At 36.9% G+C, this 27,781-nt stretch overlaps 3 protein-coding genes across 3 annotated transcripts; all 3 read left to right on the plus strand.

Moving 5' to 3' along the window:
* Positions 1–9,020: 9,020 nt before the first annotated feature.
* On the plus strand, positions 9,021–13,392 carry alkbh6 (alkB homolog 6). Its single transcript, XM_019076902.2, has 7 exons — positions 9,021–9,208; positions 9,529–10,385; positions 10,462–10,530; positions 10,630–10,690; positions 12,376–12,527; positions 12,615–12,713; positions 12,798–13,392. The coding sequence occupies exons 2-7, from the start codon at positions 10,326–10,328 to the stop codon at positions 13,065–13,067; spliced, it is 711 nt and encodes a 236-aa protein (XP_018932447.1). The 5' UTR covers positions 9,021–9,208; positions 9,529–10,325; the 3' UTR covers positions 13,068–13,392.
* Positions 13,393–13,522: 130 nt separating this feature from the next.
* Positions 13,523–22,027, plus strand: capns1a (calpain, small subunit 1 a). Its single transcript, XM_019076906.2, has 11 exons — positions 13,523–13,677; positions 15,771–15,845; positions 17,450–17,486; positions 18,161–18,253; positions 18,339–18,396; positions 18,483–18,547; positions 18,973–19,041; positions 19,291–19,369; positions 19,971–20,087; positions 21,387–21,445; positions 21,546–22,027. The coding sequence occupies exons 2-11, from the start codon at positions 15,799–15,801 to the stop codon at positions 21,570–21,572; spliced, it is 651 nt and encodes a 216-aa protein (XP_018932451.2). The 5' UTR covers positions 13,523–13,677; positions 15,771–15,798; the 3' UTR covers positions 21,573–22,027.
* A 256-nt stretch (positions 22,028–22,283) lies between these two features.
* Positions 22,284–27,252, plus strand: zgc:153990 (uncharacterized protein LOC768125 homolog). The gene is made up of 4 exons (XM_019076898.2): positions 22,284–22,412; positions 23,580–23,748; positions 23,881–24,348; positions 25,540–27,252. The coding sequence occupies exons 2-4, from the start codon at positions 23,619–23,621 to the stop codon at positions 25,980–25,982; spliced, it is 1,041 nt and encodes a 346-aa protein (XP_018932443.1). The 5' UTR covers positions 22,284–22,412; positions 23,580–23,618; the 3' UTR covers positions 25,983–27,252.
* Positions 27,253–27,781: the final 529 nt, after the last annotated feature.

Raw genomic sequence — 27,781 nt, forward strand, 5'->3', positions numbered from 1 at the left:
TTAAAAAAAAATAAAAAATGCTGCTATTTGATAAGTGAAATATACAGAAATATTTTAGTTGAGGGGAAAAAAAAAAAGTCTGGTCTGTTGATTAGGATTGTGCTCGTTTTTCAACAGGGGTATAAACGAGGTGTTTCAATATTAATTACATAGACGCAGTAATAATAGTCAACCTGTGCCAAACTAGATCTTCACAGCTTCTCGACATGTAGGTGTGTGATGAAACATTAGATATCGATAACTTATTTAGAAGCATTGAACAAGTGCCAATCAATCAATATCTTTTAGTTCCAATGAAAAGATAATCAGCGAAGGGAAAAAAAAAAAGACATAGCGCAATGTTAGAATTGTTTTGACCCCAGAGCTGCATAGACTAAGAGAAGAATTGTTTTCTGCATCTATATGGTTTTAATACACTCAGTAGAGGCATCCTGTGCATTCGTTTGACCTGTGGCTTCCGCACTGCTTTTAAGTCATATTGTCTCTGTAGGTCGGCATGGAGTAGGCATACACGTTATACGCATTCATAACACAACCATTTATGAAAGTGTGTTTTGTGGATTTAGGTGTTATCTTTTTGCACGTCTCTATTGCATGATATCCAAGTGAATTATTGAGGGGTGGGAAATCAAAACAGACAAACATGAAAAAAATGAAAAATAAACGTCTTGCGTCGCTCCAAGACACATTTCTGCATGTGTCGCGAATGGAGCGCTCTTTCTTTCTACCACTTAATTTGTGTTACTCTGGTTTGTACCGCTTCTGTTTTTCTCGGTCAGATGGGTGTGGTCTTCTAAAGGCCAGTACACATAGGCCTAAGAACTGCAGCGTAACCATGGGAACTGGAGTCAATCAGGAATTCATGAAAGCGAGAGGATTCCAGTTTACGACGCCGGAATGTGTACGTACGTGTGAGACTCCATCTCTCAGCCTCTACTTTCAGGGGGAAATACCCATGCATGGAAACGTCATTTGAGTTCAGTTTTTTGGCTACGATCGTGTTTATTCACAAGAGGAGTTGCGCTCATCAGTTTCAGACTTCTCTAGTTTCTCAGCTTGATTCTCCTAACCCCACATGTAATTTATGAATGTATTAACATTTGCATAAACTGAAACAAAATGTTATTTCAATGTTAAATGTCTTTTAGGTGTGATGTTTACGGCGGAGGTTGTAAAGTTCATGTAGCTCGATCATATCTGTCAGTGTTAGGAAGGCCCAGAGCCACATTAGCACCCAAATTCATTTCTCTCTCTTCCTGTCTACTGATGCATCAAATGCACTTTACTGAGCATTAGGTCCCATCACAAACACACACAGTGTAACTTACTGGATGCAAAACTGAACCAAGCAACCTGTTTTTAACAACTTTGACAGATATATTGTTGTTTTTCCTGTTGTTGTGTTTTTATTCTTTTCCTTCTTTGGTGTTTGTAAATGAGTTGTAATTTTTTAAGGGTGTTTATTTTTGTATTTCTGTTCATTTTGGGGAGGAGAGGTCAGAAGGAGAGTGTGTGAAATCTGTCCTGCATTCCACTGTCTCTCCTACTACATTCCCTTTTGTGTGTGTGAGAGTGCGAGTGAGAACGTTTGCATGGGTGTGTGTTTGTGAGCGTCTAGATAATGACACGCAGACACTCTTGTTACCATTGTAATTGCCAACTATGTGAAGCTGAACTGCTTTGAAAGTGAAAGGTGTTATTTTTGATTTTCAAAACTGTACCTTCTGTTCAGTTTAGAGGAATGGAAAATAAATTGCAGAAACCTCTGAAAAGTTTGTGTTCTCAATTAATTCCAACATTTTCTGTCTGAAAAATAGACCAGTCAAGCAGCAAATATATTCTGTCACCCAAATTAATAAAATTCATTGTTTTTTCATTAAATTAGTGACATGGGTGCATGTTAAGTGAACTGCTCCCAGCAACTTATTGCTTGTGCTCGCACTCATGCACACACAAAGTACAAGAGACTGAAAGTGTTTCAGCTGATATACAGTACACCAGTGTTGGGAAGGTTACTTTGGAAATGTAATACGGTAACAGATTACAAGTTACCCTATTTAAAATGTAATAAGTAGTGTAACTATTTCTATTACTTTATTAAAATAATGCAACTGATTACATTTGATTACTTTTTGATTACTACTTAAAATTTCTTCTAATTGTTTTCAACTAAAAAACATATACATAAACCCAAATAGGAAATAAAACTGTTATCGAATGAGCATAAGCATCCTATTCTGTATCCTGAACTCCTGACAGTGTTAGGCAGTAACTAAGTACTAGTAACTAGTTACAGTAATAATATTACTTTTTGCAGTAGTAGTAACTAATTACTAATAAAATTTCAGTAATAATATTACAGTTACAAAACAGCTCCTTACTTAAGTTACTTTTGATGCCTCAACCCCTAATAATTCCTAGATTTATTTTCATAATTTCCATGACTTGCTCAGGCACATGAAGTCACCGGTGCAGCAGGCAAGCTTGGAATATGGAAAAGCTTACAACGATTTTGTTAGGAGAAAAGATGATCTAAACACCAATGTGTAAGTTGTGGCATTACTTTACTCTGGCATTACATGGCTTGCCTACTCACATCCCTCTGGTCCTAATATAAACTGTATTACTATAATTAAAAATCTTTTTAGAAAATGACATTTTCTTAAGAACTTATGTGATTTCTTTTGATAAAATACATCATGAAATTAAATCGTATATGGGTAACAGAGAAATTATAGCTACAGTGAGCTTCAAGCTACACAACTGTTACATTGAACAAATCAATTATTCATTAGATTAACAAATAATCACACACCCTTCACCCAATAAACATACTGCGTGCCAGCATGTCTGGGAACGACTCCAGGCCCCTGGTTACCATAGCAACCAGGACACCTCAGCCAGACCAGATAAACTTCACGACTTAATGGCATGTTAAGAGTTCTCCCTCTCACCATCTTTCAACCATAGGAAAAACATAAAGGCCCTGATATACTTTAAAGGAAATTGAAGAACGAACTGATATGACGTCATTTTAAAAAAAATAAGGCCGAAACAAAGTTCGTTTTGAGTTTGTTTCGGCAGTTCGAAACAGCTCACCAAAGTGAACTTTCTGGGGGAATTCGTTTTGGCACCTAAATACCTGTGAGCTTCCATTGGTCCGTGGTGGTTGGTTACACAATCGGTGTGTGTATTCGGAAACTCCACCTTCTTTGACGTGCCTTTTTTTTCCCCAGGTTCGGTTCTCATTCTACGGAGGTCCGACCATAGGACTTAAGAATGGGAGCCTTATCCTCTTTGGTGTGGCACAGTTGCCGATCCATACACAGCTCACCCTCAGCCGCGGTGCAGGGGGTGGAGCTCCTCTCCACGCTCACACCGTCCTTGGCTTTCTCCCTCGTGGCGGGAGTTGTTGCTGGCTCACACACCTTGACTGACATCATCAGAAGCTCTGACTCCGTGCCAATCCTCAGCTCTGTCACTCCGTGCGGGCCATTTTTGGACGACTCTGCACTCATGCTCTGCATAAGATGTTTAAACTGGCGTTGTAGAATGCACAGAGTGCGTTGTACAGGTAGCTGGTTAGAGCAGCGAAGACCAGGAACAGTCTAGTATGGCCCTCGAGCGATCTCTCCCCCTGCTCCAGCAGGAGGAGGAGGTACTCCAGACGGTAGATGGGGTCCATGGAAAACACAACGGAAACATAACACTGAGGGGAAAAAAAACGGAGGGTAGACACACTGAGGTTTCGGTCGGGTCTTCTGTCATGATATGCTGAAGCAAGGGAACGAGGAGATGTGGAGATTTCACAAAACGAGAGTCTTTAATAATCCAATAGGGAGACATAGAGCACAAGGAAGACGTTCAAGACCCGACAAGGAAACATGAGGGCAGACTACACATTTAGCTTAACAAGGAACAGGCAGGTGCAGGGAATCAACTAATAATGAGACAAAGAGAACGGGAACATGACCAAATAAGGGAACACTGAAACAGAAAGAGGGGCAAAACAGGTCCATAATCCTGACAAAATGATGAGGCAGAAAAATATTGTTAGCAACATTTTAGAAGAATATGGTAGGAAATATACGCAATTACAACTTTTGTGTGGCGCGAAAGAAAAGTAATGTAACTAGTTGTGTAATTAATTACTGTTACCAGAAAGTAATAAGAAATGTAATAATATTACTTTTGAAAGGAATAACAAGTAATGAGTAATAATTTTTTTTTTTTTTTTGAGTAACTAGCCCAAAACTGACTCATGAAACATTAGTGGCTCATATTTTAGAGCAGTAAGTGCAATTTGGTAAAGTAATCAATAAAATTTTTAAGTGTGTGAAAATATTCAGACGTAACGTCCTTTGTAATTGTTAGCATTTTCTTAAGTAACAGTAATTTAATTTCACATTTTTTCTCAGTAACTGTAACAGATTACAGTTACATTTATTTTGTAATTTACGTAATTCCGTGATACTTTCCTCGCTTCTTTGCTTACAAGTAAAAAGAAGTTGAAAATACCTTTGGAACGTCTCTGTTAACGAACATGCCAGTGTCATGCCGAATTCTGCCCCCTGCCAGATTATGCATCCCTAGTACTGGTAGGTTTAGAAGTAGGTCTGGGAGAGGAGTTAGGTTAGGGGTGGGGTTGGGGATTAGGCAATCAAGTAGCGATTTCAACTAGGGGATGCATAATCTGGCAGGAGCCGTCCACACTACTGAGAGTGGTTAGATGTAAATATGTAACAAAATAAACCGCTGTGCGAAAACAGCAGTTAAGTACCAGCTCTGCAATTCACCGACATGTCCACATTTGAGGTAATTAAAAATTACACTTTTATGATAGTTTGTTTATAACATACATAGATCTGGCTATGTGAGACTTTAGTTTGAACTAATCCCTTTTCTTTACATGATATATTGAATTTATAATACAGAGTAGCTCTTTCGTCATAAACATTTTATACACATTCGTTTCATGTGTCGTAGAACATAAGAGAGGAGCTCGGAAGTGTTGCGTTCATAAACATCACATCCTTTTGAATTTCCCGGCAAAAACGTCCTGAGTCTTTCACATAAAAATAAGTCTAAAGGCTCTTTAAGTTCTCTTTTTAAAGTTTGTTGTAAGCAGTTCACACAATAAAAAAGTGATTAATACATGAAAAGTCTTACATATAGAGCCTTCAAATTTGTAAATGTTTAAAGGCGTTATTTGTATTTTTTTCTTTTGTTTTGTCATATTTAGATTTTTATTATTTTTATTTTTTTATAGTTGTTTTAATTTAGTTGTTTGTCTTATAGGTTCTAATAAAGCAAATATTTCCAGTTATCTTTGGGATCACTGATTTACGATTTATAGTCTAAACAAGATTACTTAATATAAGAATTGTTTTATTTAATTAATTAATTAATTTTAGTGATCAGAATTTGTATTTTTTATTTTTTTTTGTAGCAATAATTCGTATTCGTCTTTGTGGAGTTGAAGATGATTGTAGCCTATATTTAACTATTATATTTACTACTATTTACAACTATACTATATTTAACTATTTAGTTTATCCAAATAGCATCACACAGGCACAGCATACTGCATGTGCAGCAGAGCCAACAGGAGCTGATTTTGAAGCTCCTTTTCTTCTCTCTCTCTCACACACACACACACACACACACTGTTGGTTGTGGTGATGCTGTGTGGAAGCGGTACGGTCCTGCAGTGCTGCAGTTTGACGGCGCGGTTGAAGTGTCATTATGATGAATGGCAAGATCAGTATGAATCATAACGCCTGCCTGTGATGCTGTTAGGTCGCTAAGAGCCAAAATGTGTGTGTATGTGTGAGACTCATAAGCAATAAGAAATGCATAAACAACATTTATGTAATGCACTGACACAGATTATAGCCCAGAAAACAACTGTTTGGCTGTTAAGACTGGGTTTAATAAATTTAGGCAATAGCAGAAGAGAATGTTAATGATTTAAATTTTTATTTATATATATCTTTGTACTGTTGAGCTGATGTGGTTACCTGGTTGCCTTGGATACCTCTTGCAGCCATACCTCAATTGTCCTGTTTCTTGCTCTAACAAACCCTCCCTTACCTCTCTCTCTCTCTCTCTCTCTCTCTCTCTCTCTCTCTCTCTCTCTCTCTCTCTCCTACACACACACACACACAAACACACACACACACACACACACACACACTTCTAACTTCTTTCTTGTTATTAGAAATGACACATTTTATGCTAACATTGAATAAATCTGCAGTAAGATATTGAAAAATAAATTAGCTTATTCTGCGGTGGAAGGATATGAGAAGAAATGATATCAAAATTATTGTAAAGGGATGACACTGTATAAGATCTTATGATAATAAAAGAAACCACTTAAAGGTGTATTAGTATTATCATTATCATTATTAACATTTCCTCAACCGTTTTCACCAAATCTTTAAAATAATAATGAGGAGATATTCATAGAATTTAAAGTGCTCACTTCTCGACCGCCTTTGCAGTTGCCATGGCAGTGAGACTGCTGTAAATTGCGTTCTGTGTGGATGTTCATACGTGGTATGTTTCCTTGATTATGCCTGTAAACAACAAATCAAAAGATGCCATTCTAGGCCTGTGTGGCCTAGTGCTATAGCCTATTGTAAAGTCCAATATCCAGGAGCCATATCACCCTGCAGCCCAAGACTGGTTACCCACTGAAGCTAAGCATGGTTGAGCCTGGTCAGTACCTGGATGGGAGACCTCCTGGGAAAACTAGGTTGATGCTGGAAGAGATGCTAGTGCGGTAAGCACTAAAAAGTACCATCCTTCAGATGAGATGTTAAACCAAGGTCCTGACTCTCTGCGGTCATTAAAAATCCCAGGATGTTTTTCGAAAAGAGTAGAGGTGTGACTTCAGCATCCTGGCCTATTAATTACTTAGGTAATTAGGTAATAAGTAATTACTTTGAAATTGTACCTTGCCGAGCTATATGCCTATGCTAATTGGTAGTGATAAAAGAGTTAGCAACACTACAAGCTACAAACAAAAAGTAGCTAACTGCATTAGCTAGGTTACTTTATAAATAATAATAAAAAATAAACGATCTAATGATATTTTAAATAATTCATACTGAACAGAATTTCTGGCACGAAAAGACAATGAATGTATGAACAACAGAGTGATACAACAAAATCATCCTAATGTACTTAGGCTAACTGAGGTGAAAACAGTACAAAATACAGGGACTCGAATCAGGGAAATGTTTTTATTCTCTAATGCATCAGACTTTGAGAGAACACACCGTTATGAATGAACCGATTCACTATAATTTCAGAATTTTCAAACAAACCTATAATAAACTTACTGTTTAGGATTGAATTGAATACACTAGAATTATTTGGACTTCCCAACGATACTTACGAAAAAGAGGATCATTAAGGATGAACAATTAACTTTCCAGCGCTTGATGACAGACAGAAAAGGACTTTTACGGTGAAAGCATTTGACCATACCTTCAGCTCTGACATTATTAAAACGCCAGCTAAAAATTATGTTAGTTAATTGCTCCCCAAATACTAGGCAATTAAAGACAAAGGGTTTTTTTTTTTTTTTTTTTTTGCTGCTCTTTTATCTTCTGACTGTAAAAAACTTGTTCTTTTGTTTAACTTTTAATAATAATAATTATAATTTATTGGTACCCTAGCCAATTTTTCTGGACAGCTAAAATTAATTTAGAGGCCCAGAGTACCAACTCTGTGAGTAATAAAATCAGTTTCTGTTGGTGTTTAGTAGCAGCACATTTCATTAGAACAGACCCAAGGGCTCATTTTCTCTGCACAAGGCTCATGACAACTTATTAAATCCAATGTATGATGAAAATAAAAGATCAAAGGCAGGTTATTTTACCATGAAGATATCTAGTTAAGGATCCCAGTGTTTCCAGTCCTTTAGAACTTAAGGAATTTGGATCATTGTTACTTTTGCATTTGGATACATTCGGTCTCACAGCAGCATGTGTTTTAAGAAATGCATGCAAAAACATCCACAATGCAGACAAAATGAATGTAACAACAGGTCAGTAGCCTAATGTCAGGGCTCAAACTCGCATATGCCGATGTGTTATTTTACCATGTCTTGTTTAATACAGGTCAGAGTGACTTCACAGGTCCCACAGGAGACAAGTACATCTTTTCTTTGCACACAACACCTCATTAAAAGCATGTCTTACTCACCCGATAAATCAGGCATCTGCTGTCTGTGACAGAAAAAGGGCCTGCTAGAGAGTGTATGTTTCACAGACATGAATTTTTAAACTTGTTGATATTTCAGCACCTGTTGTATTGGAACTTGGTTAATTGGTTATGTGTCAAGATGCTGATGTTTTTTTGTTTTTTTTAGATAAAAATTATTTTCATTCTGCATATGTATTTTTGTGTGTTTGTTTTTTGTTTTAAATTCTGCGTATCTGTGTTAAGATTTTTTATTTTTTTTGGAAACTGGGTCCAGTATATTGGCAGTACTGCATATAAATAGATAAGACATGATTATTAGCAGTACAAAACATTAAGGCAATACTAAACATCTCACTATTTCACGACACTACTTCATTAGTCACATTAGGATATCAAGTGACTTGTACAATGCAGCAGTAATCTCAGTGCAGCATCTTCAATCTCAAAATCTCTTAATTAGTATAGATATTTGTGATTATTTATGCAACACATGTAAAGCACAGTGCATAAGACCTCAATAATAACAGATAATGAATAATAAGAACATTACACAATGGTACCATGAGCACTCCGGTTTCCTCTGGACTATTTAGCTGTAAATCGGATTTTTAGTTACACATGTGATGCAGTTGTGTCACCTTCATCAGCATTCAAGGTCATCAGAAATGCTGACCGTTTGTGCGCAATACAATCCAGCCTTCCCCTTTTGAAATGGCAGAACAGTGTCTGGTCAAATCATTGGAGAAGGATGTACTGAAGTAATCTGGGAGATTACGGTTTGCTGCTTTCTCCTATAGAGGTGTCTGGTTTTCAAAGATAGTTGTAGGGGAGGATCTCATCATTAAATCATGTTGTCAAGGCGACAAGTTTGTGTGGAGCATGGCTTTGAGGAGAGTGTCAGAACACAGGCGTATTCCTGTCACGATTTCATCACTATTTCTGCGTAACCTTGGCAACCCAAACTCCCCAAAAACCGCAACACTACAACCAGGTAAATACATATTACACCACTCACTCTAGCTGCTTTGCCAGAATGATTCATAGCATCAGAAGAGTTGTAAGCATTTCTAATGATGCATGAAGCGCTGAGCAGCATATCTGGTAACCCCAACAGTTAAAACATCAAATAACTGTGTGTTTTTTTGCAGGAGTATACATGAAATATACATTTAAAAATTGTATCTTGTTTATTATGCTTCACATTTGTATGTTGTGCTGTACAGTTGTTGCTCTTGCTCAGTTTATGCAACACACACTGCAGTGGCCAGTCTCGACATTTAAATGCTGGGCTGTTTCTTTCTCTGATTCTAGTGGTCAAGAGCGACCGGCATATGCAGTCCTGCACTGTGCTCCTGAGTTGATGTTGTTAGCATTATCACACTTGATCAATAACTATTAATGAAGGAAACCATGGCTGATTCAAGACGTGGCTCTTGCTCTGCGTTGCCATGGAAACCAGAGCTGCAGCGCTGCAGGCTCAAATTGGGAGTTGGAAGAGAAAGACGGGAAAGAGAGAAAAAAAAAGAGATAGAGAAGGAGGGGGTATTTCAGATGGAATGGGGGAGAAAGGTAGTCCCTATAGTTAGAACCCACAAACACAGGTAACCTCTTTTATGATCATTTTACCACTTCACTTACAAGCAAAACAACTAATATTATAAATATATGTATTAGATTAAGTAAATAAATAATTTTTGTCTTCAGTCTTTTGGAGGCGTTCGTGTACTCCATGCACATCATGGTCTGCTGTTGATCCATATTATGCTACATGTGTCTATTCCTGACGATTCGTTTCAATGGTCACAGAGCCTTCTGTAAATGTGCACTTCCGCTCCAAACCTGTAGACGGCGACGTCGAGTCACACGTGTTACTATTAGAGTACACGAGGAAACCACTTCATATGAAACACATCAATGAACAACAATCCTGCTCGTTCAGCAACAGTTCAGTAATTTAAAACTTAGATGCTACTGTAAATATTAACGAAGGACTTTTCAAATTAAGTTTTAGACGGAATGCTTGCTTAGAGACTCGCGAGTGTCATGACAGTTAGTTTCTTGCATTGCCAATAACTCTGTAATGGTTAAATATTGACATACTGACAACGATGGCAAATCATGTACCATGTAACATTTCTGCTGACCTGGAAAAGTACATTGTGAAGGAGGTACGTTTTGAGATTCGACATTTAAATTTTTGAATGAACGCGTATTATTGTTTTTAATTACATGATTTATATTTAGGCTCCTCCAACTATTTATTATGTTCCCAATTTTATAACGGAGGCTGAGGAGGAGTATCTGTTGCAGCAGGTAGGACTTTTAAATGGCCCGGTTTTCCTGTAATGCTGCGATCTTCACCTACATAACATGTCAGCAGTGCTTTGTAGACTGGCCTGTGTCTCTTTTGTAGTATACAGAGCTCCCAAGCCTAAGTGGACACAGTTGTCAGGGAGGAGGCTACAGAACTGGGGTCAGTAACAGTCTATATTTGACATTTGACATTGAATTAATCAATGCAAATACTTACTTAACCATGTGAAGTCTGATATAGTCAGATTTGTTTTCTTTTTAAATAATACAGGTTATAATTGAACTTTTAGTTCAGTGATACTAATAATAATAAAGTTTAAAGGGATAGTTTACCCAAAAATACAAATTCTGTCATTGATTACTTACCTTCATGTCTTTCCAAACCCGTATACAAGACCTTCGTTTATCTTTGGAACACAAATTAAGATATTTTGGATGAAATCCAAGAGCTTTCTGACCCTTTTTTTTCACACATTCAAGGCCCAGAGACGTAGTAAGGACATCGTTAAAATTGTCTATGTGACATCAGTGGTTCAACCTTAATTTCACGAAGCTACGAGAATCCTTTTTTCTTTTTGCGTTCTGCAAGTGAACGTCGCTTTACTGTGCCATCCCAAAGAGGCACAAAATCACTTAAACGGACTTTTAAATTAAATGTTCCCCTCCTGGTGGAATGACCTGCCCCACTCAATCCAAGCAGCATCTTCAAGAATAGGCTAAAAACATATCACTATTATACAATTAACAAAAGCAGAAAAGCCCTCTAACACTAGCTTGCTCTATTTTTTTTCTATTCTATCTGTTTTCTTTTATTCATTATATATTTAAAAAAATTACTTAATAAGTGTACTGCGTTAGGCTAACTGAGACTTGTCATAGCACTTACATATTGCTCATTTGTTGATTTTGATTGCTTCCATTGTACCCTTTGGATAAAAGCGTCTGCTAAATGACAATGTAAATGTAAAAAAAAAATTAAAAAAAATAATAATGATTCAACAGTTTCTTCTCTTGTGTGTCAGTGTTTGATGCACGTTCACAAGAGTACCACAACACATGCGTGTGCATTCATCTGCTTGCAAATAAGGTGCAGTGTAGTGAATCAGCGTTCTATGTCAGAACAACGGTTCCTGTGTCAGCAGCAACACACGTGTATCGTGGTACTCTCATGAACATGTGTCGTGTCCCTACTACCTTTCTGGGCCTCAAACGTGGTACTTGTGTTGCTGTCTATGAGGGGTCAGTAAGCTCTTGAATTTCATCAAAAAAATTCTTAACTTGTGTTCCGAAGTTGAACGAAGTTCTTACGACATGAGAGTGAGTAATTAATGACAGAATTTTCATTTTTGGGTGAACAATCCCTTTAATGTTTTGCAACATATTTGATGTGTCATGCTTTTATGGCCCATACAGTAACTTCAAAAAAGTTTATTCAGAGGCTCAAACTGAGCAAAAATCGTAATATGTCTTAGTAATATGACTTATAAATTTTCATTTTGGAATATTACGAACAATATAAAAGTTATGCTTATGTTTACTTTATAAAAATGATCAGAGATTTCTCAGCAAAAAGACGTGTGCCACAACCTGAAGGTGAACATTTTTAGAATTATACTAAAGCGCCTTTTACTTCTTCAGCAAAGGTTTGATCATGTTGGTAATCTATCAGATATGATACAGTATGCTTTATAGGATTAATCCCTACTGTCTGATATATTTGATCTTTTTCTGTTTGATGCAATCAGAAATGTTTGCCTGTTCATGTCTACTGGAAATATTTCTTCACAAATTATTTGTTAGAAGCTGTGGCAGAAAAAAAAAATTGATTTTATCTATTTTTCCCAGGTGGATTGCCAAATCCCAAAGGAATGCTTGCTGAGAAAATCCCTGATTGGCTTCTAAAGTACACAGAAAAAATATCGTCTCTTGGAGCTTTTGCTGGAAATACAGCTAATCATGTGCTTGTAAATGAATACAAGCCTGGGGAGGGAATTATGGTAAAGAGAGTGCATTACCTTTTAATTTACCGTAGTTATAATTTTTAACACCTCTTTTCATTTTAACCTTCGTTCCCCCTTTCTCAGCCTCATGTGGATGGACCACTGTATCACCCCACAGTAACAACTATCAGTCTGGGTTCTCATACACTTCTGGATTTCTACAAGCCTGTTTGTCAGACTCAGGTAGCAGCAGACAAACTCAGGTAAACAATCAAACTATCAAACACAAGCGCACCAGTCTCTTACGTTCTCCTCCTCTCCCTGCAGTCTGAAATTCCTCAAACAGAGGAAAGGCGCTACATGCTATCACTGTTGGTACAACGAAGAAGTCTGCTGATTCTCCAGGATGACATGTACAAGCTTTATCTGCACGGTATTCAGGCAGTTTGTGAGGATATTTTGTCAGAGCATGTGGTGAATCTCTCATCAACAGGGGCTCAGGTGGGGGACACGCTGCCCCGTAGCACCAGAGTCTCTCTTACAATTCGTAATGTTCCCAAAGTCATCCGGGCCAATTTGTTGCTTGGCAAGAAGTAACACATTCAGAGACTTGCCTGAACTTTGAACCAGACAAACAGGTTATACATGTTTACACCCTCAAAGCAAAGTGTGTAAATGCAATACACAAAATGTCTACAATATATTATTGTACACGCAGAGCATTAGTGTCTGTAAGGATATCTTACTATAGATACATTACTGGGTGGCATGTATGCGACAGCCTCTGAAATATTTGTCCTCTCTAAACTGAAAGGTCTGCAGGGTTGTCAAATCTTGTACAAACAGATCTACATTGACCATTTTAGCGAAAGGATAATAAATGGGTGTTTTGCAACATAAATAAAATGCTGTATTTATGGACTGTTGTTGTATTTAGTTTTTTACACATTTTTATCATCCTGTACCAGTCTGACATGCAAACTAGAACTCGTCGCTCAGGTTTTAAGTCTTCCCCTCCTAAAATTCTTGGAAAAATGGGCAGGTCTTTTTCTACGCTGTTTGCGTATCGTTCTTATAGGGGTTGGTGATTTCACTCTGGCTTGCGCTTGCGTAACTTATTTTGGAATCCGCGTATCCTGTCAGATCAGATGCACACTGCACTGCCGTGTGATAGACGACAGTTTACATTACCTTCCGCTGCTAACTGGTAAGTTTAATCTTTCTACGCCCTTAACAGCGAGATAAAATATATATTTACACGTGTAGTGGCAAAAATAATGTCTTGTAAATTCATGTTACGTACTACTTTACCTTGTTTAATGCGGAGTCATGACGGGTAACTTACGTTAGCTGGTTTAGCGTGTTAGCATGTTTCACATCCAAATTTAGTTGAGCATCTAATAATACGTTCATGCTTGATTGCTCGGATTATTACTTAAATGCCAACCATTTTTTAAGAGGACTAACAAATGCTGTTATCTGGAGAAGATTTCTGCTGACAAAACTAATATTCAGCAAGATAATTACGCCATATAAGTGTTAGTTCGTATTTAAAGCGATCTGAAAAGTTGAAAACGCCCATGATTTACCCCTACGCTTTCAATCTGTTGCAAACGGTTATCTAAGAGTATTTTAATGCCAGTTTATACTTTCTTCGCGTTGAAACTGTATGAGTTTTTTTTCTGCGGTTTAATTAGTGTGGGTGGTGGATGGTGGGGGAAATATTTGTGATAGGTGTGTCCACATCGAGTCAACACTGAGATGATTGACATTCGCAACCCCCAGTGTGCTCACATTTTTGTATTAAAACTTTCAACAAACGTGACATTTTAATATTGATTATGTTGCTATTGATAATATGCGTATTCGCTGATTTAAGGTTGGTTTGGTGCAGTTAGTGACAATATATGTATATACCCACACATACACACACACACACACACACATATATATATATATATATATATATATACATATATATATATATATACATATATATATCAAATGATCAAAATTACAGAACAGTAGCCACTGTATCATGAAAGAAGATTACAACTAAATTTTTGAGAGTTACACTTGTCAAAAAGTAGTAGGAAGTGTAAAAGCCCTTGCTTTGAATAACTTAAGCACATCTGTGGCCGCAGGATATCACTAGTTTCCCACACTGCACTGGTGAGATCTTGATCCACTCTTCTTTCACTCTCTTTCATAGTTTGGTAGCTGTAATGGGTTTCTTAGCCATAATGTTTTTGCCAGAGATTTTTAACCGGGCTTAGATCAGGACTCTGGGACTGCCATTTTCATTATTTCAATATTCTTAGCTTCAAGGAACTGCATTACCAATTTTGTAGTGTAACAGGGAGCATTGCATGAAACTTGCAGGCTGATTGGGAGATGCTTGCAGAAAAGGAACTGCATGTTGCCACAGGAGGTTCTGATAAACATTTGCATTCACTCTGCCATGAAGCTGTATGAGAAAACATTCCCCAAAGCATGACACTTCCTCCTCCACCTTTCACTGACTTCTTTGACGCTGAATATAACGTATCCCATCTGACCAAAATAAATGAATACTGCTCTCATCACTAAAGTGAACCTTGGAACAGTTCTCCTTTATCCACACAACATGCTCCTCAGCAAAGGTGAGCTTAGCCTTTTGATTCTTTCTGCTGATGAGTGGCTTTGTCACTGCAGAGTGCACTTTCACTCTGACTTCCCTTAAACAGATCCTTACCCTGTTCATCGTTCCAACACGCGAGCAATTCCAGCTGCAGTGTTGAACCGATTGCCTTTTGAGAGTCTCTGCATTATCCTGACTTCTTGTGCGTTTGTTTTACGTTGACGACCAGCCTATTTGGGGGACTTGAATTAATTAGTCACTGTATAGCTGTAATATTCGAGAAATCACAGATTTGGAATGACCAGCTTCTCTTGCAATGACTGAAAGTGTTTATCCCTTTGGCCTTCATCTGGACAACCTTGTGTCATTCTTGCAAACTCCTGCCAGTTAAATAGGGTTTGTCATATAATTAAGGAAATTAGCACCAGGGACCAGATTAACACCAATAACTTGGAGGTATCTGTAAGTGTTCTTTAATTTTGATCAATCTTATGTAGGTTTTCTATACTGTACTTCAAAATATGCTTAAAAACAGCCCTTCTGCTCCTGTTTGGATAACTTCAACTAGGACTTAGCAGTGACCTTGAAATTTAGAAAATTGTAGGTAGGTCTAATTTTGATTTCCACTGTATGTGTGCTTGTGTGTTGTATAACAATTCTATCTCTCTTTTTCCTTTTAGGTAGTGACTGAACCATTTGTGCCACAAGATGTTCCTAGCCAAGAAACTTATTGGAGGCATTATTGATGTGGTCAGGTGAGGCAGTATTTCACTACAGACTCTTTCTCTTTCTTCTTCAGTACATACGACAGTTTATATTATACTGCCATTTTAATTACTTTGTGTTAGGGCTGTTCAATTTATTGCATGCGATTATCAGGCGCATCTCGTCACTAAAGCTGGCTCTGTGATTGATAGTAAATGGCCATCACCTTTTTTCAGACGGACCTGCATTTAATACACAGAGCCATAGTTCACTGACAAGCTAGGCAATATCGCATTCATAATCAAATGTGATTCATCTGTGGTTATGAACGCGATATACGGCTCTATGTAGTAAATGCCCCTCCATCTGAAAGCAGGTGATAGCGATTTACTACCAATCACGGAACCAGCTTTACTGACGAGATGTGTATGACAATCGCATGCGATTAATTGCACAGCCCTACTTAGTGTAATTAAGTAAAAGTACTTGGAGTACTCTGTGGGACTGTAGTTCATTCCTTCTTAAAATATATTAAAATACAGTCTTGTAACTATGTCTTTATTCTGATTTTTTAAATTCCTGATTTTATTTTATTTTTTAATTGTTTCAAATCAAAGGTTGTAAAGTTGCGATTAATCTCAGAGCTTGTTGGTTTGGTTTGTGGTTTACAAACTCTGTATTGAAGAATTGTTTAAAATCCCTTTAATCCTTAGAAAATGCATGAGAATCCAGGCCCTTTAAAAAGTGAATGGTCAGTTGCATTGAGCCCCATTTCAGATGCTGTTCATGGAATAACTTTTCCATGTGAATGTGTGTTTGTCCTTTTGGGACTCATAATTCAAGGAATATGTACATGCACAGCTTCTAGGAGAAACACTGTGTTCAAAGACTATTCTGTCATCGCTTTTTTATTTTCAGAGAATTTAAGTATAAGTTAAGTTAGCATCAGAGTGTTGGCGGTTATCTAGGAATAACATACCAGAGAATGTCACGACTGACCAATTAGAATCAAGTATTCCACTGAGCCGTGTAATAAAATTATATGAAATATACTATTTTTATAAACATACATTTGAAATCATTTGAAAATTAGAAAATTTTTTAAATAAACTTATACTTTAGGTAGCAACTTGATTCTGTAACCCCATTACAGTATTTTTTACAAATAAAGAAATATTTAAAGGTATATTAATAAAAAGGAAGTAAACGCTGTAACCAACAAGGCACTCCACAGTCTGGGAAGTTTGTGTGCATTGGGAATCTTTTTTTTTTTTTCAAGTAAAGTCAAGGTAACACTCATTTTACATACAGCACACAGTGAAAATGATAGTATGCAAATAATGTGCAGCATGGTGTGGACTAGACAGACTTCTGTCCGTATTAGACAGAACTGTTAAACCATGACAGCAAACAATGAAAAGGGCAGTGTAAGTGCTGTGAGCTCAAGCGCTGCCATTCTCAGCACTGTCAAAATAAAAGTCTTGAACATATCGGCCAAACAGACAAACTTATCGGCCAATGCCGATATTTATATCGGTTGACCGATTCATGAGATTTTAATACTAAACCAGAGTGTACTTATACAGCTGTGACTTCTTGTGTATGTGAAATTAATATGAAAGCATAACTTTGCCTTCTTATCTTGTTTCCACAGCAATATTGACCCTGGCCAGTTTGTGCCTTCAGATCCTGTGAGTAACAGGAGCTCTCAGTGTAGTTTTATACATAAGCGTGTCTGATGCTTGTTGTCAGTCATCTCTGACCCATTTCAAAAAAGAGCCAATGTGTACATTCAATATAAAAGTAATATAAATCTGTATTATTTCTGCAGAATTCCTTTATTTCTTCTAATTCTTTTGAGAAGTCAATAATTAATGGAAAGAAATATATGGGCCCATAGTTGCCACTCCATAATCATTTGGATATTTATTTACTCAGTTAAAATTTTTATCAATAGAAAATTTGATAAATGAATTGAAAGATCAATAAATCAATCAAACTATTAATTATCAGCATATAAATATATAGATTAAAATAATCAATAAAATTTTTTTTAATAAAAAATGTAGATAAATAATTGAAAGTACATGTTATATTAAAACACATAATTATTAGATATACAAGTTTACAAGCAAACTGCTACATATTCATGGAAGTAATGTCTGTAAGATGCTGTAGAGTAAAGCACATTGGTCCATTATGTCAGTTGGAGAGACACTGGATTACTTAGTCAAAATATGAGCGATCCAGAGTTCTTGCAACATTAAGAATATCTGCATTAGAGTTGTGCTAAGTTGCATTGTCCATGTGTGGAGAGAAAATGATGTGCATTTGAGATGCTGATATTATTGCCATCCCTCCACAGCCCCCACCCCGCAGACCGCTGGCTTATGCTGAGGCCAATGAGTCTGAAGAAGAGAAGCAGTTCCGCAGAGTGTTTCAGCAGCTCGCTGGAGATGTTAGTATTAGACAAACAAATATTCATATATACACCAGTACATACATGAAACACTGACTATCATAAACATTTCCTTTGGTTTCAGGACATGGAAGTAAGCCCCAATGAACTGATGAATATCCTCAACAAAATCATTTCCAAACGTGAGTTGTATATGTGTGTATGTGTGTGTAGCCTGATGTCTGCTGCTATATGATGCTGATTCTCTCTGGCATTTGTGTTGTTGCAGATGGTGATCTGAAGACAGATGGCTTTACCATCGAGTCATGTAGAAGTATGGTGGCTGTCATGGATGTATCCTGCCTCATTTGATCTGAACACTTGTTCTAATACAAACCAACAAATAGTGATTTTAGTAGAAAATCTATTACAACAATTCTGGTGAATACTGATAAAGTAATAATTATTGTCATGGCGGATAACTTGTAAATGGCTGTATAATTTAAATAAAAATAAATCATAAAATCAGTCATTTTAGATCAGAGGTGTCTAAAGGGACAGCGTCCTATAGAGGACTACCTGGAAGTTTCCAGTCACATCCTATTTTAGATGCTACAAGTGAATTTAGGCAACACAAAATTATAATGTACGGTATGAAAGATAGATATTAAGTGACATCAAATGTAATATAAATTAACCAATGTATATGCATACCATAAGTCTTTGAGGCTGATATTGAGATTGCTTTGATGGTGTTTGATCTTGACACTGTGCTCCAGAGTGACAGCACAGGTAAACTGGGCTTCCATGAGTTTAAACACCTCTGGAACAACATCAAGAAATGGCAGGTGAGAGGAAGATGTAACACCACAGCTGGAAGATTTGCCTTTGTGTGATTTTCAAATAGAGTTTTGATTTACTAAGCTGCGTATTTGTTAGTTTCTGTGTTTTGGTCTGTTCATATTGCTGATTAAAGAGTTGTATGTTTTGCTATGACTGTACAACAGAAACTCTGTATTAGGACTAAATAAATGAATGACTGAAACAGTGAGACATCAGGATAACCCAGTTAACATAATAAGCTGTCTGTTTTATAGGGAGTTTATAAGAGTTATGACAGGGATCACTCAGGAACTATCGGAGCAGATGAGCTTCCAGCTGCCTTCAGAGCTGCAGGTAAACACCCATTGTGCATCACATTATCACCATCTGTACTGGCGACATTAATAAATCATAAAAAATGAATGTATTCTTTAGGGGATCAGTGTATATATTTAGGACATAAAGGTATTAATAAGATAGCATGAGAATTGATTGATAAAAATAAGATCTCTGACAATATTAGTCTTATGTGGGAAATGGGCTCTGAACAACGTTGGTAATTCACCGCTGACAAGCTGTGTTTTAATATAACTTGGCTGTCTATGCAGTAGAAATGATGCCATATGACTTGAAAAAACACAGAAAGAGCTGTGGCGTTATCTTTTGCCAAAGCTACAACACCCACAATGCACAACCATGTGTAGTGACACAAAAATGTAGTTTTAACAGTAGTCCTGGAACTCTCAAACGTCTGCAGACTTTAGCTGAAATATAAAACAGGAGATCTGGGTATAAAAGTAACATGGAGAAAGAGTACACAATATTTGTTTACATATACTATGACATTGTAATAATAACAAAGCAGGTTGACAGTTAATTATATGTGCTTTGTAGTGATCACATTTGAACTTTGTTCATCCTCTAAATCATTTTCTGTCTTTTGTAACTCTGACAGGTTTCCCTTTGAATGATCAGCTCTTTCAGATGATTATTCGCCGGTATAGCGATGAGAGTGGAAACATGGACTTTGACAATTACATTGGTTGCCTTGTGAGACTTGATGCCATGTGCCGTAAGTTGATTCTAGAATCAGGTTTTTTTTTTTATTCCGTTTATAGTTTTAGTAGAGTGAATTAGTTTCTTTCTGGAGTACATAAAGTAGAGTGAGCAAAGAAAATGATGAGGAAATAAGGGAGTAACAGGATCTGAAAATGTATGCACTGGCTTATCTTGTTTTCTTTAATCTAAAAGATGGCTTGTTTAGTAGCCACGTAATAAAATGACAGCTACATGGTTAACTTAATGTTCACTCTTAAGATATGCAGGCACTTTATATAAGTTTTGTGCCCTTTAGTCAGTGTCTGCTTTGAAGGCATGTGGTAGTGTACAGCTTGAGTTGAATGATGACTCAGCTTGCACACACAAGCACTACAAGTGTTTATCCAATAAAATCCTTTCTAAAATGAGAATTCCCCCTCCCCCATTGCCACATGTCTCTAAATAGCAATGGACCCTTTTCACAAGACTGATGACCCGCTTAACAGTCATCAGCATCGTAAATCCTTGAAAGTTTTTTTGTTTGTTTGTTTTAAATGTGTGTACATTTGTATTATATCACCTTTGTATCAAATTAAAAAAAAGTAGTAGTAATACGAGGTTGTTTCTAATGCAGCGTCTATGGGAGGGACGGTAAATTTGACATTGTTCTCTCTTCTGACTGCCATTATCACTCTCAGTTTTTTCCTTTTATTGAAATTCATGAAAACACTATCGTGGAGTTCTCCTTTTGCTATTCGAGCACATGGGAATGCAAAAATATATTAAGATTTATTTTTTTATAAATTATACGAGTTAACCCAACTATGACGACTTCCACTGCTGAGAAACCCGGAAATGTGAAAAAGGCCCATAGCAAGTATCAAAACTCTCTGGTGTAACCTAAAGGCTATTGGAACATGTCAAGACAAGAAAGAAAACATTGTTAATCCATTTTCATGCATTTTTTAGGGCAGCTGTTGAGGAATTGAGGGTATTTTGACAAATTTACTCAATTCAATTACTTCTTGCTCCCCCTGCAGGCTTTGGGAAATTTCACCTATTTTGTTAATTCTTTGAGTATATATATTAAAGAGATGGAATTTATGAGGTCTAAAAATGCAGTCATTTTGGAATAAGATGTTTTTCAGCACGGTTTTAATAAATTGTCGTTTTAGACTCTGGGATGTCTCTTTGGATCTGCAAGTTAAAGTGTGTTTGCGTAGTGTAAACTATCTTTAAAAGCTTAGTGATTTTAATGGGATTTTTTAATGAAATGATTCTTTTATTAATGAAGCATTAAAACATATTGACTCCTGTCATATTTTGACACCAGGTGCCTTCAAGACTCTCGACAAAGACAATGATGGCACAATCAAGGTCAATGTTCAGGAGGTAAGAAAATGTTGACATTCTCTTAAAATTAGTATCAAATTTACTGAGGATAAAATGTTCTGTAATACGTAATTATAAAATAAACTCTGTCTCTTCACAGTGGCTGCAGCTGACAATGTACTCTTGAGCAATGTGAAGGCCTGCAATCAGTTCAGTGCTTATATGCAGTAATGACTTTATGCTTTACACTGCTTTCGCTCTCGTTTCTCACACAGTATAGCACTAATTCCAGAGAAACACCAGCATGGAGCTGGTCAGCCACTGGGGTTATGTGACTTATGCCATTTTTTTTTCTATATGTTTTACTTTTACAATTTTTTTAAGTGCATTTAGCCCATTAGTAGCATTGTTCAACAAAAAACTAACCAAAGAAAGAAAATTTAACAAATATGCTCTAATGAAGAGTCTTGGTGCAGTCACAAATATGCAAAACTGTATTACATATTCATGTCAGTTAGTGCCATTTGTGCATGAAGCCAATGAGGGATAGAAGGGGTAAAAAAACAAAACAAATTGCCACAAATTCATCATGAAAATCTGGTGTCAAATGCAAGTTTATATTAAATAAAAAGTATAAAGTGATAAACTTGTCTGTGTTTTATTATTATTGATGAACAATGATGTGTTTTATTGCTGTAATATTTGTCTCTATATATTATATATCCGGCATACATTTAATGACAATAGCTATAAATAAAACCTAAATGTATTCATAAAAACGCGAAATTTTTAGCTAATGAACTATTACCGTCAGTTTTAGCTAAAGCGTGTGTAGTGAACCTGTTGGGGTTAGTGAGCACCAGCGCCACTAATACAGGAGCGGTCAAACCTGGTAACTACACCCACCCTTCTACGCCACGGAGAACAGGCGCGCAAGTGCGCAGGTGCAGCGCATACGCTGCTTTCTACGAAGTTTCTGGATATCTGGGCGCAACGCAAAATATTGATTACATTTGACCACTCTGAGGTATTTATGCCACGCATTTGCAGTCTTTAAGTACTTTTATGTGCTTACGGCGTTTCAGGAGTTTACAAACTGACCGATAAAGTGACTGATACCACATATCGTGTAAAATAGCTAGCTAACATTAGCTTAAATAGCTAGACAGTGATGATGTAGGCAATAAGAAAATGAGGGCGAAATGTGCTTCCGCATCCAAGCGGTTTGTTTCGTTATGACAAAAATGATATTCTGTGTAGACAAACATGAATTATTTGTACTCGACAATAGTTGTGGTTTAACGTTTAAGTAATTCAGTTGCTTTACAATGACGGCGCTGCTTCTCGGCACAAAAACGGAACTCGTGATCGTTATGTCGATGTATTTATGTAACTACAGTTTTAGTACACCTCGATGGAAATATGCGCTCGTGACTGAATGAATGAATGAGGCGGTGTTTTAGTTGCTCTTCCTTCCGTCACATTCATCATGTTTTAAAATCACCTTGTAGCTAAAAACAAAGTGAATTACTGATGTCAGTTATTAATGTGAATTATTTTGCACTCACGGTGACGCTGTTGTTCACTGCATACTCACCTTACAGCGGGATATAGAGCTTTACTTTAGTTGTACGTGATTTATGTACTGATTTAAGAGACATGAGAAAACATACCTCAACTTTACAGTGCCATTATTTGAATGTTTATATAATAATAATTATAACAGTTGTAAATAGATAAATAAAATGAAGTGAAGGACTCTTTCAATATTTTATTATCCGTAAGTGTTGAGTTTTATAGGTTTATTTAGGTATTTTTAAATAGTTGCTATATATTCGGTGTTATGACCATGTTATGTCAATTCTGCAACATAAATTGTAAAGAAACTGTTGTAGATAATTTCTCACGTTTTAAGTAGGCTCTAGAACAAAGGTAAATGTTTCTTGCGTTTAACCCTGTAAAATGTTTTAATCTAAAACTAACATAAAATTTTTAATGGAAATGTTTAGCAGATTTGTAGAAAAAACAAATTATTTTTTTTATTATTTAAAAAAAGCAGTTTGGTCAGATATTGTTATATGTATTGTTATATGGTCGGAAGGAAAGATGAAATACATATATTGTACAGTACAGTTTGTAGAACTAATTGAATGGCAGGGTTTTTTTTTAAATGTCATTTCTACACTGAACACAGACTCCCCCTAGCTGGAAAGAGTGATATTCTGCTGTGAAGATGTCTGTGTCTTCGCTCTACCTCAAACAAGACAACATGGTGCGCTTCAAGAGGAGAAAGGCACGTTTCTCCTTCAGTGAAGTGCACATCCTGCTGGACGAAGTGCGGAAGAACCGCCACATTGTTGTGGGTGAGTTTTACCTCGTTTTGACAAGCAAACGTTCACTTAGTTCAGCAAACCACCGGTAATTTTAGTTGTCCCTATAAAACCAATAAATGGTCAATGAAAATGTTCCAATACTTTTGTTTTTCGTGTGCATAGGTAAGTTTAACGCCGGCGTTCCCTCTGACGTGAAGCGCAGGAAATGGGCTGAGATCACGGCGCGTGTCAATGAGATTGGAGAGTGTGACAGAGAGATCATGGAGGTGATCAAGAAATGGTCAGACCTTAAATGCGACACGAAACGTAAAGTGGCCGCCCTGAGGACTGGTGCTTCGGTGTCCCTAAGATTGGCACGGTCCAATATCGAACTGTCCCCGATGGAAGTCATCGTAGAATCCATCCTCGAACTGGACAAGAGACCGTGGGAAGCAACACAGCGGTCCAGATCTCGCAGTCACGGTGATGATCAGGAGACTGTGGGCGAGGATGAGGAAGAGGAGGATGGAGGATTTATGGGGATGAGGTCGGTCAACAGTTCCCCGAGCAGAGGAATGGATGTGGGAGGAATGCCTGCTACTACAAGTGGGTCTGGGGGTGAGATACAGTATGATAGCTCCAAACCTGGAGGTAAACACACTCAAAATATTCCAGTTGGATCATATTAAGAATTTTCAATAGATTTAGCATTTCAGTGGATAATTATCGCTGATGTTTAATAATGATGTTGTAGACATCAGCGATCCGTTACCAGGAAAAGTTCACTGCAAGAGTTTTCAGTGCACTTCAAGTATTCACATATTTTCCTCTGATCTCAATAATGACCCATCAACCATGTTTTCAAAAGCAACACTAATGTTATAAAGTTTGAGGTTCGTGGGATTTGTTTAAAAGAAGTTTCTTTCACTCATTAAGACTATTTGTTCTATCAAACAAATACAGTAAAACAGTAATATTATGAATTATTATTATTATTATTATTATAACAATTTAAAGGAACTGCTTTCTTTTTTAATATATAAAATGTTATGTATTCCTGTAATAGCAAGGCCATTACTTCAGTCTTCAGTGTCACATGATCCTTCAGAAATCATTCTAATATGCTGAAACACTGAAAATAGTTATACTTATTAAAAAACTTTTTCAGGATTCATCTTTGATGAATAAAGCGTTACAAGAACAGCACTTATTTAAAATAGAAATCTTTTGTATTATACATGTTTTTACCATCACTTTTGATCAACTTCATGCGTCAAGTATTCATTTCTTCCAAAAAAAAAAAAAAAAATTTACCTGACCCCTGATAACAGTGTATTTTTCCATTACATTGTAAATTGAATTTCTGTAAAAAAGTCTGAATATTACAAAACCAATTTGCATATAAAGCAATAATTTCATCCCATCTGTTCAAAACAAAAAAATCTCTTCTAGGAAAACTGACGTGAAAGGAAGTTGTAGCCCCTGGGGAATTCACAGTTGCTATTTTAATAAATATAATACATTACAAAACTCTGATGAACGTCATGTTTGCTGGCAGATGCCTTATGTCTGATATTAACAACATGTCATACAGTTCTGGACGGTAAATGGAGCCAATCATTTTGATGACTGGCTTTATCTCCAGCATAGACTCCTCTTTTTCCTCTTCTTCCTTTTTTTCAGTCACATGACTTGAGGCAATGTCACATGATGTTTTTGATGCACATTTTTCTCTATAAGCTCTATGAAAGCCTTATAAAAAACTATACATATATTTGTGTGTATATATCTATGAAAAGCAAATGATCATATGATGTATACTGTTAACTTGTTTGATCACAGATCCCGAATCCCACTTAGACTCAGATGAAGACAACCGTGACCTCTTCCCATCATCCTCTATGGCATCTGTCACTAACTCATACTCTGAGGAGGATGGAATTGCAACTAGAGGCAGTGCTGGACACGTTTCCTCAACAGCCACCGCTTCTACTAAAAGACCAATGTCTTTCTCAGGGGTGGAGCCAGACAGTTCACGTGAGCAGTTAGTGCACAACGCAAGCATCAGCGTGCAGGAGCAGCACACTGCTAATGCTCTTCTAGCCACCGTCTCCCGTTCGCTTGAGCGGCTTGCGGAGTCAGTGCAGCAGCTAGCAGAGACGCAACAGGAGTTTGCACGAGAATCGCTGCAGCTACAGAGGGACACTGTGCAAGTGTTGCAAGATTTTGCCTCTGGCGCCCTAACAATACTGCAGGAAAAGGTCAACGGCAAACCTGCATTGTGAAATTTGTGTTTAGCAATCAAATAATGGCACAGTGTGTGATGCATTGTTGATATGATGGCTACAAATGTGTGATAAACACAGACACACCCTCTCACTGGAACCTTGGTGACCATCAGAGGGCACAATGTCAGGGTGTCAAAATACTGTGATTAAGTGCAAAGACAAAGATGAATATTTTAGAAGATGCTTTTATTGTTTTCAAAAATGTAAAGATGTTAACATTTGTCCCTAGTCAGGACAGACCACAAAGGGATTTTGCTTGTGCCTATAGTAATATCATCTTCCACAACAAAATAAAACACTTTTTCTTCATTCCCTGAAATTTGGGATTGTTCAAATTAACCTGTTGCAAGGAGATTCACAGGACTGACACTGATGTATGCATTTTATGTAACATCTGTTGACGAGTGAAAGAGCCCAAAAAGACCCCAAAATGAAAATTCTGTTATCATTTTCTTGCCCTCATTTCATTCCACACCTGTATGACTTACAGTACGTTCTTCTGCAGAACACAAAATAAGAGATTTTGAGGATGTTGGTAACCAGTTTTGGTGACCGTTGATGTACATTTTATGGAAGAAAAAAAAAATCAGACATTTCTGATGACAGACCAGGCATTTCAAGTCGTTTAGAAATCCTGTAATCTCTTAGCTGTTATGAGAATGAGGTGTATTTGTAGTAAGCTTATCATCCTAATGCTGCTGCAAGGAGTGTGTTCTGTTTACTCACAGAAACGTTTCATATTTATTACAACTCTGTGAGACAGTGCTTCTGTGATATTTGAGGTTATTAACTTTCACAGACAGGAAACATTATATATACACGAGTACATGCAGTCACATTTAATGGTGTTTAAATAAGGACAACTAAAACTTTTCTAAGATCAGTATACAGTGTAAAATATGGTTTGAGGTATCTGGGTCTCATTAAAATAGGTCTCATATTTTGTCTAGTAGGACATTCTTTTTCTAGTGGATCTTTTTCATTTTTTTTTCTATGCTTGTGTATAATGATTTAAGAAATTGGGACAAATGTACATATTCAGGAACTGAATTTCATATTCGAAGCTGTAAATGCTGTTGTTTTGTAACTAGAGGGCAGTGTGTCTTTTAATTTACACACAAGATTGATTGATTTTTTTCTGCAAGTGTTTCTTCAAAGTCATTGGGTTTTCCAGCAGTATGAGTTTTGTGTGTGTGTTTGGTTTCTAAATGATAACAGCTCCATAAGTGAGCCAGATATATCAATAAATTTTAATTGAAAGTTTGAATTGAAAGTTTAGTGTGTATTTTAAGATCTACTGATTTTATGTTCCTTTTTGGATGCATTTTTGTGTCTATACTATATATTGACATGGACACCCAGCTTCTTAGTGGAAGTTGCAGGCATGAGTGAAGGAGAAGTGATTAAAACTCAAGCATTGTTCTCCATCTCTCCAGGGCTGAAGAGCTCTGCTTAAACAGCTGCTGGCATGTGTGTGTGTGTGTGTGTTTCTAATTCCTTGTGATGTTGGGTGTGTGTGCTGATGTAGGGCTGTGGTTGAGAATGCTTTGTGCGTGTGTAAGACGGCAGCTGGTAGCCCTGTTGTGGGGTTAGGGAATACTGCAGAAAAAAAAGTATTGTATTGTGTCTGTCTGCAGATTGTGAATATGTCTGTATAATGTACCAGTCATTCATCATATAGGCCATCTAATAGACATCACACCGGATACACAATAATAGGTTTTGTTTTCGGTTTAGGTTACATTACACTGCTGTTTTTTTGGGGGGGTCTTTGAAAACTGATTCTCCTGCATTTA

Source organism: Cyprinus carpio, chromosome B5, assembly GCF_018340385.1.
Source record: "Cyprinus carpio isolate SPL01 chromosome B5, ASM1834038v1, whole genome shotgun sequence".
In the NCBI taxonomy this organism is placed as follows: domain Eukaryota; kingdom Metazoa; phylum Chordata; class Actinopteri; order Cypriniformes; family Cyprinidae; genus Cyprinus; species Cyprinus carpio.

Coding starts and splice junctions, on each gene's coding strand:
- alkbh6 (XM_019076902.2), top strand. CDS start 10,326: ATGGCAAATCATGTACCATGTAACATTTCTGCTGACCTGGAAAAGTAC. Junction 10,691..12,375: donor GAGGAGGCTACAGAACTGGG/GTCAGTAACAGT, acceptor TATTTTTCCCAG/GTGGATTGCCAAATCCCAAA. Junction 12,714..12,797: donor AGCCTGTTTGTCAGACTCAG/GTAGCAGCAGAC, acceptor CTCTCCCTGCAG/TCTGAAATTCCTCAAACAGA.
- zgc:153990 (XM_019076898.2), top strand. CDS start 23,619: ATGTCTGTGTCTTCGCTCTACCTCAAACAAGACAACATGGTGCGCTTC. Junction 23,749..23,880: donor GAACCGCCACATTGTTGTGG/GTGAGTTTTACC, acceptor TCGTGTGCATAG/GTAAGTTTAACGCCGGCGTT. Junction 24,349..25,539: donor TGATAGCTCCAAACCTGGAG/GTAAACACACTC, acceptor GTTTGATCACAG/ATCCCGAATCCCACTTAGAC.
- capns1a (XM_019076906.2), top strand. CDS start 15,799: ATGTTCCTAGCCAAGAAACTTATTGGAGGCATTATTGATGTGGTCAG. Junction 18,254..18,338: donor TTCAGCAGCTCGCTGGAGAT/GTTAGTATTAGA, acceptor CTTTGGTTTCAG/GACATGGAAGTAAGCCCCAA. Junction 19,370..19,970: donor AGCTGCCTTCAGAGCTGCAG/GTAAACACCCAT, acceptor TAACTCTGACAG/GTTTCCCTTTGAATGATCAG.